The sequence below is a fragment of the Sceloporus occidentalis genome, unplaced genomic scaffold (genome assembly GCF_023333645.1).
Source record: "Sceloporus occidentalis isolate IW3139 unplaced genomic scaffold, rSceOcc1.0.p SCAF_6, whole genome shotgun sequence".
Taxonomy (NCBI): Eukaryota; Metazoa; Chordata; class Lepidosauria; order Squamata; family Phrynosomatidae; genus Sceloporus; species Sceloporus occidentalis.
This window is the reverse complement of record NW_028316986.1, coordinates 88,936,805-88,955,052: the sequence shown is the minus strand read 5'-3', so window position 1 is coordinate 88,955,052 and position 18,248 is coordinate 88,936,805. Positions and strand designations below refer to the sequence as shown.

The 18,248-nt window shown below is 40.3% G+C and overlaps 1 protein-coding gene across 4 annotated transcripts in view; it reads left to right on the top strand.

Moving 5' to 3' along the window:
* Window positions 1-866: 866 nt before the first annotated feature.
* The window catches only part of TNFAIP3 (TNF alpha induced protein 3), a 28,991-nt gene continuing 11,609 nt past the window's right edge, over window positions 867-18,248 (top strand). The window contains exons 1-2 of one of the 4 annotated variants that reach the window (XM_089530291.1): window positions 867-1,429; window positions 12,314-12,626. In XM_089530291.1, the coding sequence (XP_089386417.1) occupies window positions 12,329-12,626 (298 nt within the window). In that variant the 5' untranslated portion in view covers window positions 867-1,429; window positions 12,314-12,328. Of the gene's footprint in view, window positions 1,430-6,198; window positions 6,813-6,872; window positions 8,203-12,313; window positions 12,627-18,248 lie in introns of those variants that run through there. The other 3 variants (XM_089530294.1, XM_089530292.1, XM_089530293.1) reach the window with 3 other exon arrangements.

Here is an 18,248-nt window from a genome sequence, read left to right as displayed (position 1 = left end):
CATCTTTCTGTGAGGTTGAGACAGTGTGACATGCCCAAGGTCACCCTCTGGATTTCATATCTGAGTTTGCATTCAAACCCTGATCTCCAGAGTCATGATTAAGTGTTCAAACCATACAGAAGGGGAAGTACATTTCTGCCATCTGTCTAGGAATATTGCCAAAATGTCCTCCATTTTGATCATGCCTAAGAAACATGCATTTATATTAACATTTTTTTAAAAAAACAGCAATTTTTTCGCGTGTCCTCCATTTTTCAAAAAGTGTCCTCCATTTGAAAAATCTTGTCCTACTTTGTCCTACATTTGTCCCAGTTTAGAGGTCCTGACTTATGGCAACCCTATTTGGCCGGCTGAAGTGGGCCCATTTTGAACCGGTTCATTCCTGAATGTGAACCACGAGCGGGTCATTTTATTTCATTTTGCAGCAAGAAAATGCAGTCGGGGCAAATGCAGCGTGAACCATGCTCCGCTGCCAAACCAATCCATTGGTTCAGTTCACAAAGTTATTTGTAAAAGTGGGAATGTGGACCAAAAGCCTGCTTTCCTTACAATATGTCAGCGTACAATCTGAACAGGTAGCATGAAAGGATGCAGCCTTGTCTGACTCCTAAACTATGGATGCCGGCTGTGAAAGCCTTTGACTTCACAATGTATGGAAGCTCAATCGGGAACCAACTGGGAACCATTCTGTTTCTCCCTGTTCTGTCCTGAGAGTAGCCTCTCGTCCCTGTCCAATAAACTACAACTCCCATGATCCTTTACCACTGAGCCAGGCCCAGGGGGGAGTTAAAGCGGTCTGAGAGTGGGTTATTTCTTCAGTGTGGTGGCAGGAATAATGGCGGGGGAGGCCCTGGTTGACTCAGGCGGGAGAGCCCCACTCGCGGAGGAGGAGGAGGAGGAAGAGGGGGGAAAGGCCCTCCTGGAAACCTGGACAGTCGCGAAACTGCTAGCCCGGCGTCTGCCATGGCAGTAGGCCTCACTGCTCCCACAGCGCCACCTGGAGGGCACATGTTGGAAATAATAATCACACAACCACAACCACAGTGTCACATGTCAGCCAGGAAAGTCCCTCGCTTGTCTCTGTTGTGTGTGTGTGTCTTTGTGTGTGTGGAAATCCCCAACCCTGGGCTTTTCTTCTTTTACTTCAAATATTCCACGTTAGTAAAACAGGGAAGGGGGTGAAGAAGGGAGGAAGCCACCGCCGCCGAGGGAGGAAAGCCCGTCCTCCAAAGCCTTCCCGCCCCGAGGGCTGGTTACGACAACACTACTATAGCCCCGCTCCCACGACACGCAAGGGCGACACGCGTCTTCCGTGGAGCCGGGGTTAGGGCTAGCATGACTCCCCAGAGAGGCATCCATTGAGGAGGGTCTGTTGGCGTCTTTCTTTATTTATTTCCCCCCTGCCTCGCTTTCCAAGCTGAACAAACGAGTAAGTCTTTCCTCTCTTTGGGGTTTGGGGTAAAATGAGCTTGTGTTGTTGTTGTTGTTGTGTGCCTTCTTTCTGACTTGTGGCAACCCTATTCTGGGCATGTTTTCTTCAGGAATGGGTTGACATGGGTATCCTCTGAGGCTGAGAGAGTGTGACTTGACCAAGTTTAACATTTCCCTGCCAGGATTCGAACCCTGGTCTGCATTCTGACTTGTGGTGACCCTAATGTGGGTTTTTCTGGGCATGTTTCTTCAGAAACTGTTTGACATGGGCATCCTTTGAGGCTGAGAGAGTGTGGCTAGTTCATGTATTGTATACTGCTCAGCCACTGTTTTATTTGCCTTTATCTGTTATTAACTTTTAAATGTAACTGTGTTTAATTTTCTTTTCAGGGGGAAATGGGGATACTATATATATATGTGTGGGGGGGGGGGGGGGATGGATTTTAGATGTAAGCCACTTTGATTGCTTATTAACAAAAAAGGGAGAAAAATAAATTATTATTATTATTATTATTAAGGTCAATGTGGCCCAAATGGGATTCGAACTCTGTTCTCCATTTCTGACTTGTGGCAACCCCTTTCATGGGGTTTTCTGGGCATGTTTCTTTAGAAATGGGTTTACTGTAGGCATCTTCTGAGGCTGAGAGAGTGTGACTGGACCAAGGTTAAAATGGCTCAGCCAGGATTCGAACCCTGGTCTCCATTTCTGACTTGTGGCGACCCTATCCTGAAGTTTTATGGGCATGTTTCTTCAGAAAGGGTTTGTCATAATAATAATAATAATAATAATTATTATTATTATTATATGCCACTTCTCCCGCAGGATCGAGTCGGCTTACAACATCGAGTAAACATAGTGTAAAATACAATGTACAGTTAAAATACATCCCTTTAATTCCCTCATAGTCATCCTCTGAAGCTGAGTGTGACTGGACCAAGGTCAGTGTGGCCCAGCTGGGATTTGAACCCTGGTCTCCAGAGTCATGGCCCAATGCTCAAACCGCTACATCAAACTGGCTGCCAGCATATTGGCAACAGATGTATTAGGCCACTTGTAAAGTTCTCCTCCAAAAGCTAATAGTATTGGTCTGAGTGTTGGACTTTAAAGGGTTCGTCTACACTGTGTAGGAGTAATGCGGTTTGAAACCGCTTTAACTGTCATGGCACAGGATCCTGCAACATCCTGGGATTCATTTTATTTTGTGAGGCACCAGCAATAACTCTGGGGAGCAGGGCTTGGATCATGGCTGGGCCATGTTAAACCCACTGGGTCAACATGCTCCAGTCACACTCTCTCAGCCTCGGAGGATGGCCAAGGCAAACCCTTTCTGAAGACACTTGCTTAGAAAACCCCGTGATAGCTTTGCCTTAGAGTCGCCATAAGTCAGAAATGACTTGGAGGCACAGAACAATGTGGCACCAGCACTCTTTGGCAGAGAAGGCTAAAGACCTTGCAAAACTACAAATCCCAAGATTCTCTAGGATGGCGCTACAGCACTGGAAGTGGTGCCAAAGTGCCTTATTTCTGCAGTATAGACATACCGGCTGCTTCCACACTGGGGAAATAATCCAGTTTGACAACACTTTAACTGCCAAGGCTCAATGCTGTGGAATCATGGGAATGGTAGTTTGTTGGCACACTGAGAGAGTGTTACCAGAGGTGCCCCCAACAAACTACAGTTCCCACTATTCCATAGCATTGAGCCATGGCAGTGAAAGTGGTGTCAAATTGGATTATTTCTCCAGTTTAGATAAGCCTTTGACAGCACAGTCCTCTGTCTGCTCAAAAGTTAAGCCCCACTGAGGTTGCATCCCCACTGCAGAAATAATTCAGGTTGACATTGCTTTAACTGCCATGGCTCAATGCTATAGATTTCTGGGATTTGTAGTTCTGTGAGATATTTAGCCTTCTCCTTGGTGGCTTTGGTGCCACAACTGACTACAAATCCTAGGATTCCATAGCATTGAGCCATGGCAGTTAAAGTGGTGTCATCCTGGATCATTTCTACAGTGTGGACGCAGCAGCGTAAATTTATTGGGCCCTAGTCTACAGTAAGTGTATATAGGATTGCAACTGATCTGCTAGTTTCACAAGTGGGAAAGACTGAAACTTAGGATAGCACTGGTGTAGTGCGCAGTGAGGGTAGAAATGGATGAGGAGAGAAGTGCATCTGGGTTCTCTAAAATTCAAAGTTGTGCAACAGAGAAATAGTTTGGGTGCCTTTCCTCTATTTATATCAATGTGCAGAGGCATTTGAATCACACAGAATCCCTAATCAGCCATAAAGGAAAAGTAGCTAATTTTCAGCAGCCAACAAGAACAACATTTAGCTGCAACTGTTGTTGTTGTTGTTGTTACACTTACTTGTATCCTGCTTTTTCCCCAAAATTGGGACTCAAAGCACCTTATGGTTTAAAAGCACAGTACAATTAAGCACTTACAAAAGTGAGAATTAAAATAGAATTAAATTATTACAATATTAAAAGAGATAATTTGTTTAAAAATAGAAGATAATTTAAAAAGATAAACACTTAAAAACCATACACTTTAAAACAGTACAACAACCCAGGATGTATTGTATTTATTGTATTGTGATGGCCTCACTTACTTTGACTTTTGAGGTACAAAACTACAGTGCTTACTTTTTTGTGAAGTATAAGAGGACAGGAAAAGAGAAGTGAGTGGGGAAAAAACTGATTGTCTTTGCTTCTTTATGGCCAACCAATCAATATATGCTGAGAAACAGAATTATATTTTATTACTTTCAGAGGGTTAGCATAGAAAATAAATTCTGGGATTGAACCCTGGGAACAAATAAGACCTTGCAGCAAGCATTACACATATACAAGTAATACTTGTTTGTTGCATTAAGTTACATAACTACATGACAGCTCATACAAATGCTTGTGAAATAAGTATTTGCCCTTATTTTAAAAACAGGGGTTTGCATAAGACACTTGGATGTTGCGCTGTGCTATACATTACGCTAATATTTTAAAGATCCAACAGTTCTTTTAAACTTAATGACTACTTTTCCACAAATATGGGCACAAACCATAGAATGAACATTGTGCTAGTGTCAACAATTGTGATCCTTAAAGACACTTAAAGATAGCAAGCCCACTAAATGCAGTGTGATTTTTGGGTAAATATGCATGAAATTGGACTGTCAGGTTTGGGGTCACTTAAAGCCATGGCCAGTCCCTCTAACTCCAGTTGGTTAATCTTTAATACCTTCTTTAGGCCTTATTTTAATGATCGTCAGGCTTTGTTAAAGAGACTTCAAAGTGTAATCCAAATTATAGATTATACTGTGCACCAGGGAGTCTCAGATGGTGGCAAGGCCAGTACTAGGCATTAGATTTTTCAGGGAGAAGAGCAATGCCAACTCCTCAAATTAGGACATCTGTTATCCAAAACCAATCTTGTTTAGGCACCTAAGGCAAAAACATCCTACAAATACCTTCCTGTTTCTGTAATAAAAATGCAATACAATGGGCCCTTAGTATCCACCGGGGTTTTGTTCCACGACACCCTATCGCTACCAAAATCCATGGATGTTCAGGTCCCATTAAAAACAATAGATAGTAAAATGGTGCCCCTTATATAAAATGGCAAAATCATGTGTTGCTGTTTGGAATTGATAAATATATATTTTAATATTTTCAAACTGTGGATAATAGAATCCATGGATACTTGAATCTGTGGATAAGGAGGACCAACTGTACTATTAATACATTGAATAACTATTTTGCCATGACTTCATGATATTCAATAGCTGTCTGGAGTGACTGCCTAACAGGACTAGTGGGCTCAAGGTGGCCAGACGCCCTCCTTTTGCAGGACCTGTCCTCCATTTCAACCTTCTGCCCAAGAGGAATTCCAAAATATCCTCCATTTTGAGCATGACTAAGCAGCATGAATTTATATTTCTACAAGTGTTTTTAGCCTTTATTTGTTAATGTCCTATGTTTTTCTTGAGTGCCTTACATTTTGCAGTGCCTTTGTCTAGTTACAGCATCTGGTCACCCTGAGTGGGCTGTGTGTGACCCCCACCTTCCAGAGGCTGTACCTCATCCTCATTGCTTCTAAAGTTGAATTGTTTACACTTACATAGTGTGTGTTATAGGGGATTCATTTTTAAGATAAGAAAGTCTTCTAGGGTGTTCTGGAAGCCCAATTCTCCTTACAAACAAGTGGCGAGCGTACACCTCCCACATGTGACTTGTTTACATATGAGGAAATGGAAATGCTACCACCAACACAGCTGTGGGAACCCTGGTGGGAGGCATAAAAATAGCTGATGGAGCATTTGGCCTTCAGGCTCCGTTTGTCCACTACCTAGGTCTGGTTGATGGGCCAAAACAGACATGTGAATGGGTTTCCAGATGTTTGTGTTGGGGATGGTCCCAGGCAGGGAGAAAAAACTATTTCTTGTACAGAGCAAGGGTTGAAAATGGAGGCTGCTGTATTCCACAAAGGAAAATGGCTTGAACAGTGGTCAGATAGGGGAATCATTAGTTGAGTCTGTGTAGCTCAGTGTTGTGTGCCAGCCCTCTTCCCCTTCATGCCCTGGAAGTATTGTATCCATGTTGACTCAGGATAATTGGAGATGAAGTCTGAAGAATCTGGAGGGCACCAGTTTGGGGTAGGCTGGGATGCGCTCACCAGCAGTGGCTCTCCCAGTTCATTCTTACCGTAATTTGACCTGGAGATAGCCAGAGACGTGTCAAGGAAATGCAACATGGGACATGCAGTTATAGAAATAAAATATGTATGTGAGAGTCAGAATGACTAAGCATGAACAATTAAGAAATCACACAGGTGTAAAGGATGATATAATTTAGAAGTCTTGGGAGCCAAGGACAAAATTAAGGAATGTACATTGGTAACACCTGAGACTTGTTACATGTACAAGGTGATCAGATGATGTTCATGGGTTGGACTTGAGTATGGGATGAACAAAAGTCAACCAATCATTGTGAATGTACACATCCACTGGGTGGTAATAGTCTAGTGGGTGGTAACAAACATTTGCTATAATAATTGCCGGTTTTGCTAATGTAACTTGTGGGTAGTTGTGGAGTATTGGTAGAGTGTAGAGATATTGTGGATTGTTGGGCATATAGAGATAGTAACTGTATATAGTAGAATAAAGTAGATCTTTTATCTAAGACTACTGAGTTGTGTTGGTGTCTTGAGTGAAGGTACAAGAACCAGCAGAATCCTGATGGTGTTTGGAGACATCTGAAGAAGAAGAGTGAGAAGGCTTGGAGAAGATTGTCAGGGTCTTCAGCCTATTCTCAGAAAACTCTGCTGCTTTGGGAGAAAGCAATAACCACTGACCAAAGCTGGTCAGCTCAGCTTCATTAACAAGGTGGTGAGTTACAGCCTGAGGTGTAGAGCAACAACTCCCATCATCTCTGACAAGACGTAGCTAGGATTTTGGGAAGGGAGGGTCCAGACTAAGTGCCACCATTATAATGAGGCTTGAGTGCGGCAGCGCAGCAGCACACACCATTCATTTTTCTAATGGAAGGGGGGGGTCCAGACCCCAAGAACCCCCCCCCCCCTTGACTACGTCCCTGAGATAGCCCTGTAACTGAACTTGGAATCCTTTGCATGCAAAATGCATGGCCCAGTACTCCTCAGGAGTTGTTTGGCAAGCTGGGTCTCAGGTAAACATGCTGGAGAATTTCCAGCATTATAGAAATAGGCATCTGGTCATTTACAAGCTGCTTTCCTCCAGAGGTTTTTTGCAGCATGAGAATGGAAATGGCACAGTGGAAAGGAGTCCTGACAGTGTCTCACACACGTACATGAAGAGAATAAGCTGCAGCTATAGCTGTTTATGGCATAGTGATTTGAGTGTTGGATTAGGATTAGGATAGTGTTCAATTCCCGGCTTGGTCATAAAACCCACTGAGTGCCATTGGACAAGTCACATGCTCTCAGCCTCAGAGGAAGGCAGTAGCAAACACTCCTCTGAAAAAATCTTCCAAAAAAAAAAAAAAACACAACCTCATGATAGGTTCACCTTAGGGTCACTATAAATTGGAAACAATTTGAAGGCACACAACAACAGCAACAACAACAGCTCCACTTTAGAAAATAGTGCTTGGAGGCCATTTTCCTACACCTCTTAGACACATTTAATAGGATTCTTTTTACACTGCACAGTTCTAGCACTTTAGTTTAACTGTTATGGCAACCTACTGTGAATCCTGAGGTTTGTAATTTTGGGGAACTCTTTGGCTGAGAATTCTAAGTACTTCTCCCTATCAAATCCTAGGATTCCGTTGAAGGGCACCGTGGAAATTAAAGTGGAACCATAGTGCAATATATAGTGTGAATAAACCCTTGGACAGAAGTCACATTCCATCTGGGAAATCTGTAATATCTCTGGGATCTGGCTATATGGTATACATGAAAAAGTAAACATGATGTGAATAGTTATTAAAAGGCGGAACTTCATTTTGCACAATGAATGGAGATACATTTGAGGAAGTATTCTTGAGCAATAGGGTCAAGACCTTGCATACGTTGGCATAAAATTTCAGCCTTACATCTTTAGTACAGTTCAGTTCAAGAAATTATACAGTTGTTAAAGAGGGGAGCAGATGAAGATATAAATTTGCTGCATTAAGAAAATTACCAGGAGTAACTCTGAGCGTTGAACTACAACTCTGGAGACCAGGGTTTGAATCCCCGCTCGGCCATGGAAACCCACTGAGTGACCTTTGGCAAGTGATCCTTTCTTTGGCTCAGAGGTAGGCAAAAGCAAACCACTTCTGAACACACATTGCCAAGAAACCCTGCAATAGGCTTGCCTTACAACTTAAGGCACACAGCAGCAATAAACCCCATTGAACTCTGTGAAATTTTCCTGAGTAGGCATGCATAAAATCACTCTACTCTTCTCCTCTCTCCATTTAAAAAAAAACAATAGCAGGAAATACAATGAATGACCAGATTAATAATTTTCCTGTTTATCTCTCCTTGGATATCTGTGAAAGTTGTGGGGAGGCATCACAATGTGTTAGAACTAGGGTTGACAGCTGTCCTGCCCGTGTGCTGTTCAGGAGCCCTGGTGGCGCAGTGGGTAAATGCCTGTACTGCAGCCATTCACTCGAAACCACAAGGTTGCGAGTTCAAGACCAGCAAAAGGGCCCAAGCTTGACTCAGGCTTGCATCCTTCCGAGGTCACTAAAATGAGTACCCAGACTGTTGGGGGGAAATTAGCTTACTTGCTAATTAGCTTACTTGCTGTTCACCGCTATGATCTTTGGAATAGCAGTATATAAATAAAACAAATTAAATTATTATAGCAACCCCTATTGCTGCTTTTGTTTGTTTGTTTGTTTATGTCTGTTCTGCCTTTTTCTGAAAATTGGAACTCAAGTAAATTTGGTATTTAAACTTGAAAACAAAAAAAAGTATGAACGTTAGAGTGCATTAAACTATTGCCAATATTAAATGATTTAGAAGTACACTTGAAAAGATAAAACACCATTAAAAAATAAAAAGCAATTGAAACAATACAGCCTAGGAACAGTACAGCACACTTGTCCATTATTTTAAAACTTTCTGTTCTAAAAGCTCATCAAATAAAAAGTGTTTTGTCTGCCAATGGAAAAACAAGAAGGCTTCCTGGGGACGGGAATTTCAGAGGGTTTTCTCTCACATCCCCACCAACCATGCTTGCAACACCAGCAGGACTGAAAGAGGAGCATCTTAGGGCCTGGGCATCCTCATATAGGAAGATAAGGTCTGCCAAGTAGCCTGGTCCTGGGCCATAAAGAGGTTTATAGGTTATAACCAGCACTTTAAATTGCCCCTGGAAACAAACTGGCATCCAGTGGAGCTCTTTTAACAGGGAAGTATGGGCCCTGCCCTGGTTAATATGAACAACATGTTCCTCTGGAAGCACTCCTAGAATGGCTAGTTGAGAGACTGAAAACTGGCCAATACTAGCCCTGCTCTGTCTTGGTGTGGTTGGAAGAAAAAGCTTGAAAACAACAAATATTTTGTATTTTCATATTCTTCTCAAAGGATGATTTGGCAAATAATATAAAAGCAATGGTTTTTAGAGCATTCTTGATTATGAGATTTACATACACAGATGGACTGCAAAATAATAAAATTCACTTGCTGAAAACATAAGCATACTCTTCTGAAATTAGCGGGACTTACTCTTGAATAAGGATGACCTGTATTTTTTGTGTGTGTGTGTGTGTGTGTGTGTGTGTGCGTGCGTGCGTGCGTGCTCATGTGTGTGCACGTCTTCAAATTGCCTGTTGATTTATGGAGAGCCCATGAATTTCATACGGTTTTCTTAATCAAGGAATACACAGATGTTTTTGCTAGATCCTTCCTATGAAATGCAGCCTACAACACCTGATATTTGTTGACAGTCTCCTATCCAAGTAGGGCTGACCTTGCTTAGCTCCCAAGATCAGAAGGGATCTGGTGCCTTCAAGTTATTTAGGCCCTGTGGCTTGTTTGATACCTTCTGGTTTAATAATAATAAAAATAATAATAGGATTTATTTATATGCCGTCCAATCACTGGGAATCCGGGCGGCTTACAACAGAGGGGATAATAGACGGTTCCCTGCCCTCAGGCTTACAATCTAAAAAGGAGAAGGGAATGGTGAGGGGGGGAGGGGATCAGGTCCAGCAGTTCTTCTCTCCCTCTGAGGCCTGGACCAAGGCAGATGGATTGGAGGGAGGGCTCTTCTTCTTCAGGCTAGCCCTGGTGGAGCTGGGCCAGCCTATTCTCTCCCTCATATGCCGAAGGATGACAGTTAAGAAGGGAGGAGCCTCTTTCTTCAGGCTAGCCCTGATGGAGCTGGGCCAGCCTGTTCTCTCCCTCATATGCCGAAGGATGACAGTTAAGAAGGGAGGAGCCTCTTTCTTCAGGCTAGCCCTGATGGAGCTGGGCCAGCCTGTTCTCTCCCTTTAGCCATCTGTTCCCATGTATGGAACAAATTGCTGTAAGGAGAAGAGATGTCTCTTGGCAGAATAGGAACTTTAATCTGCTTTCTGATTGAATTTGCTACATTGGATAGTCTATTATTACTTAACACTGGAAACAACCAGTTGTAGGCTTAAGCATACATGTGTGCTATTGATGTAATCATTTCTTATTCACACAAAGTTTCCCACTGACTCAAAATTGACTTTTTGTATTATGTACTTGCAGAATCAGACACCTATCTTAAATTATTGTGGGGTTTTTAAATATTCTTACTACTAATAGAGTAAGAATTTTAATAAATATTAATATTTTTGAAAACCGCAAAGGGTTTTCCAACCTTGAAATTAATGTTAAGCATTTGTACTCTGGTTGTCACATGCTTAACTTTTCCAGTGAAGTCATTGGGGACCCAGAGATTAGCTTTAGATGGATTGTGCCTATTTTATCATGCTGTAATCAAAGCTTATTGATCATATAGGTTTCTCTCTTCCATTCCACCCATAATTAATCGGATTTTTTCTCCTGTAGGTGAAACCTGCCTTACTGATATGTTTAGAACTGGATTGCAATGTATTATTAGGGATCAATTTGTGTTTGTTTTACCAGAGTTTGTTTGTTTTGGTTTAGCAATTTGCAACACTGATATTTTTGATATTTTTAGTTTTTAAGACAAGCAGTCCCCATTTTCACCTGCCTTCTGTTCCGTTATTCTTTAGATCCTGTTTGAGTGTATGATTTTTTAAAAGTCCTTGTGTCATTCCTTACTCAGAACAGACGTAAATTAAGGAAATACTTTATTCATTACATATAATCTTGCTGCTTTTAATCTTTCCGGGGGGGAGGGGAGCTCAGTTCAAGTGAGTAGGAGAAGAGATAACAAAATGGAGGTTGGGGAAGAGACAGAAAAAACAACCCATCTTTTTCCAGCAGGGATGAAGAAAGTGTGACCATCTAGATATTGTTGGACTTCAAGCCCCATCATCCTTCATTGTTGGCAGTGCTTCCAAGAGAGCCTGGGATGCAGTCCAGCAACATCTGGAGCACCACACATTCTTCATCTCTGTTTTAGACACATTCTCTGTTCTGTTTTGAGAGCTACAGGGAGCAAGCATGAGATTTTAACCATATCATGGGGTTTTCCTGGCAAGGCTTGTTCAGTGGCTTTGTCTGTGGCTCGGAAAGTGTGACTTGTGTAAGGTCAACCAACAGGTTTGCATGGCAGAGTGGGAATTCGAACTTTATTACCCATGTTACCCAGACCATGCTTTGAGTAGTCTTACACTGCCTGTTTTAATTAAACATAGTTTAAAAAAAAAAACAAGCCGTACCATTTGCCTCTTGCAAAGAGAAAGAGAAAAATCCCCAAGTCACTAGTCAGTCTGATCATAAGGGAATTATAGAATGGAAAAATGCATGGGGGGAAATTCTAAGATAAGAGGGAATTCTTTGTAGTCTAAATAACCCAGCTGAGTAATCTTGGGTCTCCAATTCTGCACTGTTCATCACACACCTTGTGAACTGGCATGCTGCAGTAATCTGAAGGACACTTCTTGGGTGCAGATTTCTTTTCCAGTAGCAGGTGCCTCTTTGCTTCCCATTTATAACACAGGCCAATATAATAATTATTATTATTATTATTATTATTATTATTTATTTATTTATACCCCGCTCTTCAGCCAAGGCTATCAGAGTGGCTTACAATTTGTAAATCAGACATATAAATTGATAATTTATAAAACATTGATATCTCAGATGTTGCTGGAAGTTTGCTTTACTCCTATTGGAAAGAGCTCTTGACTTGGCAAAACTAATTCCTGCAAAGTAAACCATAAATAAAACGTACTGTGTCATATTTGAAGAGGAATGTTTCTCACCTTGTTTTACTGATGTTTCTTTTCTTAGGTTTCTTCTAACAAAATGGCTGGTTCACAAGTTATTCCTCAAGCTTTATACTTGAGCAACATGTTGAAGGCTGTGAAGATAAGGGAGAGAATGCCTGAAGACCTCGTCAAGTGTACCAATGGGATAATCCATCATTTCAAGACAATGCATAGATATACCATAGAGATGTTTAGAATGTGTCAGTTTTGTCCACAGTTCCAAGGGCTTCTTCAAAAAGCTCTTATTGATCAAACAACCCAGACCTCCCTAGAACGTCAGCGGAAGCTGAACTGGTGTCGAGAAGTTAAAAAACTTATGCCATTGAAGACAAATGGTGAGTCAGACGTCTTTTATTATTTTTTTTCCTGGCAGGACAAAATAATATGATTTGCCTTATTTATTAAACTAGTGAGTTAATCCTGCTTAGTTATCATTGCTATTTTTATTCCTCCTCCTCTTTTTTAAAAAAGTTGAATTGTGTACCTGATGGCCCGAATCATATTAAATTTAACAGATCTCTATACTAGAAATCTAGTGTTTGAATGTTTGGCTCTCATGTGTTGTAGGTCACATTTACAGACACTCATGTCTACAGTGATGTTCTAAGCAAAAACAAAAGTTTACACACTGTGTGATCTTGGGCAAGTCACATGCCCTCAGCCTCAGAGGAAAGCAATATCAAACCTTCTCTGAACAAATCTTGCCAAGAAAACCTCATGATAGATTAGCATTAGGGTCAACATAAATTGGAAACGACTTGAAGGCATACAACAACAACAAAATATTCACCTGAGCTCAGTATATTATAATAATCAAAGGGGTTATATAAGTAAACATCATTCCCAGTGTTATGCTCTTCCAGATAGAAGTGTTAGTGTCCATTATGGTGAGACTGCATTTCTTCCATCATTTCTTATAATGTCACTTTGTACAATCCAAGTTGTCTTAATTTAATGAGGAGATTGAACTAATAGGTTCTTAATGTTAGCTCTTTTTTTCACACAAATGCTTAATTATTTAAGATAAGGGTTGAGTCCCCCGATCCAGAATCCCAAAATAAGAAATACTCCAAAAACCAAAACTTTGCTTTCAATGCACATAAAGTTTGTTTCATGCACAAAATTATTTTTTAAATATTGTATAAAATTGCCTTTGGACTATGTGTATTTTGTGTTTAAACTTTGGTTCCCATCTCCAAAATATCTTGTTACATGCATAAATGCAAATGGAAGTATTCCAAAATGCAAAAATAAAAAATAAAATAAAATTAAAAATTAAAAAAACATCTGAAAAACAGGACCCTTCTGATCCCATGCATTTCAGATAAAACAGACTCAACCTTTAGTCAGATGTTTACACCACCATGCTTTATTTATTCATTTTGGAGCACAATTATTATTATTGTTGTTGTTATTATTATTATTATTATTTCTATCCCACTTCTCTGTTATACACAATCAGAGAGGCTTAAATAAAAATTCAACAACAATACTTCAAGTATATACACCCACAATACCCTCCCCCCTAAAATAACAATTAAACAAGCAATAATTAAAATAATGTGTTAAACAGATCATATTTAAAATATCCTAAAGTTAACAACCATGTCTTTCCAAATGGGCGAGGACAAGAGTGTGAATAACTCCATTTCTGTGGCCGGGGTTTTCCTATTCAGGAAAGGCCTGCCGGAAGAGATCCGTAAATAAAATAAATAAAAATAAAATAATACAATGCTGGCTGTCTTTCTGGAAACTGGTGTATTTTTTTAAAATGAGCCTAAGAGACAGTGACCCATGCATAATTTATGAACATCATATCAAGACTGCTTTAAACCATTCGCCATGGTGGTAATCATGAAATGATCATTATGTGATAGATACTTACATAAGTGCATCAATCTATTTTTGACTTAAGCCAGGGGTGGCCAAACTGCAGCCCACAGGCCACATGCAACCCACCAACATTTTTGTGTCGTCCCCCCCCCCCCCCGGGTCTACCAGGGGTTAACAATTTTTTATTATTATTCTTTGCTCTAAATTGACCTCACGTTTGAGCGTATTAGGCAATAGCCACTGGCCTTGTTAGGTGGAGATTATGGGAGATGTAGTTCCAAAGAGTAACATGTCAATGCTAGGAATATTAGTTGGTATCTTCTTAATGATAAACCTCTTTACAGTGTATTGACAGATACCTTCACTAGAGCCCTCCTATGCCTAGTTGTTCTCAGCTGTATAGTTTGTTTTGAAACACTGGGTCACATTTCCTATGTAATAAAGAGAGTCCAATTGAAGCTACTATTAGCCCATTTCTGCAAGAAGAAACATAAGCTAAGTGCACATCAGGAATGCACCATGTGCAATGCTGCTTCAGTTGTAACATCAGAAGTATAGAAAGAAGTTCTGTTCATTGCTCACATATCCTCATTTGGGTACTTCCTGTAATGTCTGTAGCGACCAACAAGTACTGCTTCCTTTACATAATGCATGCATCACCTTTCTTCCAAATTATGCTAAACTTACTCATTGTGTGTAATCAGCATGGACATGAATAAATAAAATAAAATAAATCATCATGCGCAGTGGTGCAAGAGGAAGCGAAAAGAAGCATATGTACACACATGTATACCATTACATCTCAAACAGTGTGCCATGACCTCTCATGAATGGATGGATCACTTGTGGTCAGCAGCAGGTTTTGAGATTGCAGTACAAGTAGTTAAGAAGGCCTCACTTTTCAGTCAAAGGTTAGAACCAACAAATTGTGTTTGTACGGGGCAAATGTGCTACATTTTGTTCTTTCCTTTGGCTGACTTGGTCAAACTTTCAGAAGCCACTGTTACTGTATATATGTTTCCTTCTATGTTACTGAATCCATGGATGGCTTTCATGGAGTCCTCTTGGACTACATGGTTCTTAGCCTCAGTGTCACCCCACCCCCACCCCAGGTCATTTTAGAACTTATATTTCATTTGAGGGTTTTTTTTTCCCCAAAAGTAGAATAGAAAATTTGCAAAATAAACTGCATGAGTCATCCTTTTTTTCCACTTCTGTGCATGCAACATGGTGAACATAGAAAGGATTTTCAAGCGGCCTATCTTCCCCAGTCAGGCACCCTCCAGATGGATTACACTAGAACTCCCAATATCCTCAACCAGTAAGGGAATGGTGCAAATGCTTATCCAATCCATCTGGGAGCACCCAGTTGGGAGAGGTTACTATTGGCATTGTGGTGAATCTTTCTCTTTCTCCAGATCTCTTGAGGCTTCTTCACATAAGTGGCAGTGGATGGCCATGTTGTGGCACATATGGAGCAGTTGGATCTGGAGGCCTTGGGAAAGGACAGGGAGAATGCAGTGTATGGGAGAATTCTAGATGCATGTGAAGAGAGCTGTTGGACTGCAATTCCTCACCATTGGCTGTGCTGGCTGGAGCTCCTGGAAATTGTTGTCTAAAAACATCTTGAGGGCTCTGCTTTGCTCTCCTCTGATATGAAGCATTCTGAGTACCCATGAAAAGACAATTTGTGGTGTAGATACAGTGGGATTTGGTTCCAGGATTCCCTGCAGATCCACAGATATTCAAGTCCTATGATATACAATGGCGCAGTAAAATGGTGGCCCTTATATAAAATGGCAAAATCTATCTTTTTGAATATTTTCAAGCTATCCGTGGATGCAGAACCTGTGGCTGCAGAAGGCCAAATATACTAGTAAACAAACATTTAGAAGCAATTTGTGCATAGCCAACAAAACAAAATTTGGCTGTACAGTTGACCCTCCTTATCCATTTTTTTTAAAATCATGGATTCAACCATCCACAGATTGAAAATGTTCCAAAAAATAAATATTTTAAACAAATCTTGATTTTGCCGTTTTATATAAGGAACATGATTTTATTGTGCCATTGTATTTAATGGGACTTAAGCATCCATGGATTTTGGTATCTACAGAAGATCGTTGAACAAAACCCCGGAGGATGTCAGGGCATCTTATAATCTCTATCCATTTTGAAAGTCAAGAAATAAATCATTTATCTGTTCATTTATTTAATGAATCTTTAAATTTTTAAAGTTTTAAAGAAATCTTGGAGGGGGCAAAAACTTACATGCTGTAGTGGAATTCAGGGTCATGCACACATCTTATGTATGTTTGAGGACATTAGGAAGGAATGTAGTTATTGGGTTTTAAAAACAAAAAGTTTCAAGGAAACAATAATTTTAAAAGATTCCAACCTCTCCTGAGTAGCAATTTCGTTAGTCTAATGAGTAGGCATTCCAGTTTACCCTAACCACACCCACTTGGAAAGTCCAGTATGTACTTCACAGTTCAAATGTCTATACCTCAGAACAAGAAGTACAATAGCTGTTACTCAATTGCAAGTCGAATAGCTTTGTACTGGGGAATTCCAAGTGTTGCTTAGGGAATTTTGGGCTCGTGGTTCTCAATAAAGAACTGAAAGTAAGCACACACAGGAGGAAAAAAAACTTCTTATCTTTGCTCTAGATTTCGCGAAGGGAAAATTTTTACAGGATGTAATTATTGTCCTAGTTTTATGCCATAAATGTATCTTTTGCTAAGCCTGGGGACTGTAAATCAGTCCTTCGGTGAATGGCATTAGACTTGCGTTTAAGAGTGTGTGTGTGTGTGTGTGTTAAGATTACATGAGGAAAAACCCAATATACATTACTACTGTAAATATGTTTTCAGATTTGCTGTATTGAAAAGAAAAGAACTTAGCAGTGAATACCTCCCCTATAGAAAATATTTAGATTTTGACATCTCAGGACTTTTTGTGAAAAACATGGTGTAAAAATAATTTTGTGCAGGGTTGGGGGGGGGTATTTACGTGTCAAACAATGTTTTTTGCACAGACAATGGGATGCAAAGATTCTTAAGATTTTGTCTATCATTTGTGACTTTTTCACAGAAAACTCCTGAAAATTGTATAAAACTCTCATCATCTCAGTTAGTGCAGAGATAATTTTTGATATTTTTCTTTGTTGTTGCTGTGTGCCTTTAAGTCATTTTGACTTATGGCAACCCTAAGGCATGAAATCACAGTGTCTTCTTGGTATAATGTGTGTAGAGGCAATTTGTTCTTCTCTTCTTTTGAGGCTCAGAGACTATGACTTGCCTAAGATCACCCAGTAGAATTCTGTGATTTTGCAATGTCCTAATCCAAAACTCAAACCACTACCATGCTGGCTCTTTCCTTACTGAATACAAGAATGCAATAAACCAGGAAAAGATTTTTACCCATAGTTGGCAGTGCCCTTTTCATGGAAAAGTTTCAATGGGAAAATTCCACCCCACCTCATGAAAAAAAGACCTTTACTTTGTTGGACCTTTGGAAGGTGAACATATGAACAGGATAAAATTCTTCCCCTGACTGCCACTGCCTTATTGTATATATTCTCATGAAAATGTTTGCACCAAAGTCTTGCATACATATATTTAAATAATATACAATACATGATCTTTAGTTCCTTCCCTTTTTGCTGAAACAAATAGGAGCAGTAGATGGAGTCCATCCCTTCATGGCAACTTCTTTGCCAAGAAAGAAAAGAGGTTCCTAATTTCTTACCAAAAGATAAAGTATTGTTTTCCTACTGTTGTTGCAGCTGTTGTTGTGTGCCTTCTGCAAAGTTTAAGGCAAGGCTTCTATCTTACCGCAGTAATTCTCCCCATTTGTGTTACCTTCAAACAATCCCAGGCAATATGTTTCAGAATCTTGTTTAAGGAATCCCCTCGCCAACAAGGCTGGCATTAGGAAGTATTCAGCATTAGAGTGCTTTCTTCCTGGATAGAAAATGCCATGATGTTTTGGTGAACCATTACTAGGGTATTCACTGCAATATTGTTGTGGGCATTTCCCACAAGGGCTAGATACTTTTGTGTGTTATATATAGGAATGACAAACGTGAAAAGATTCTGAATAGATTACTTATCAGAAACAAA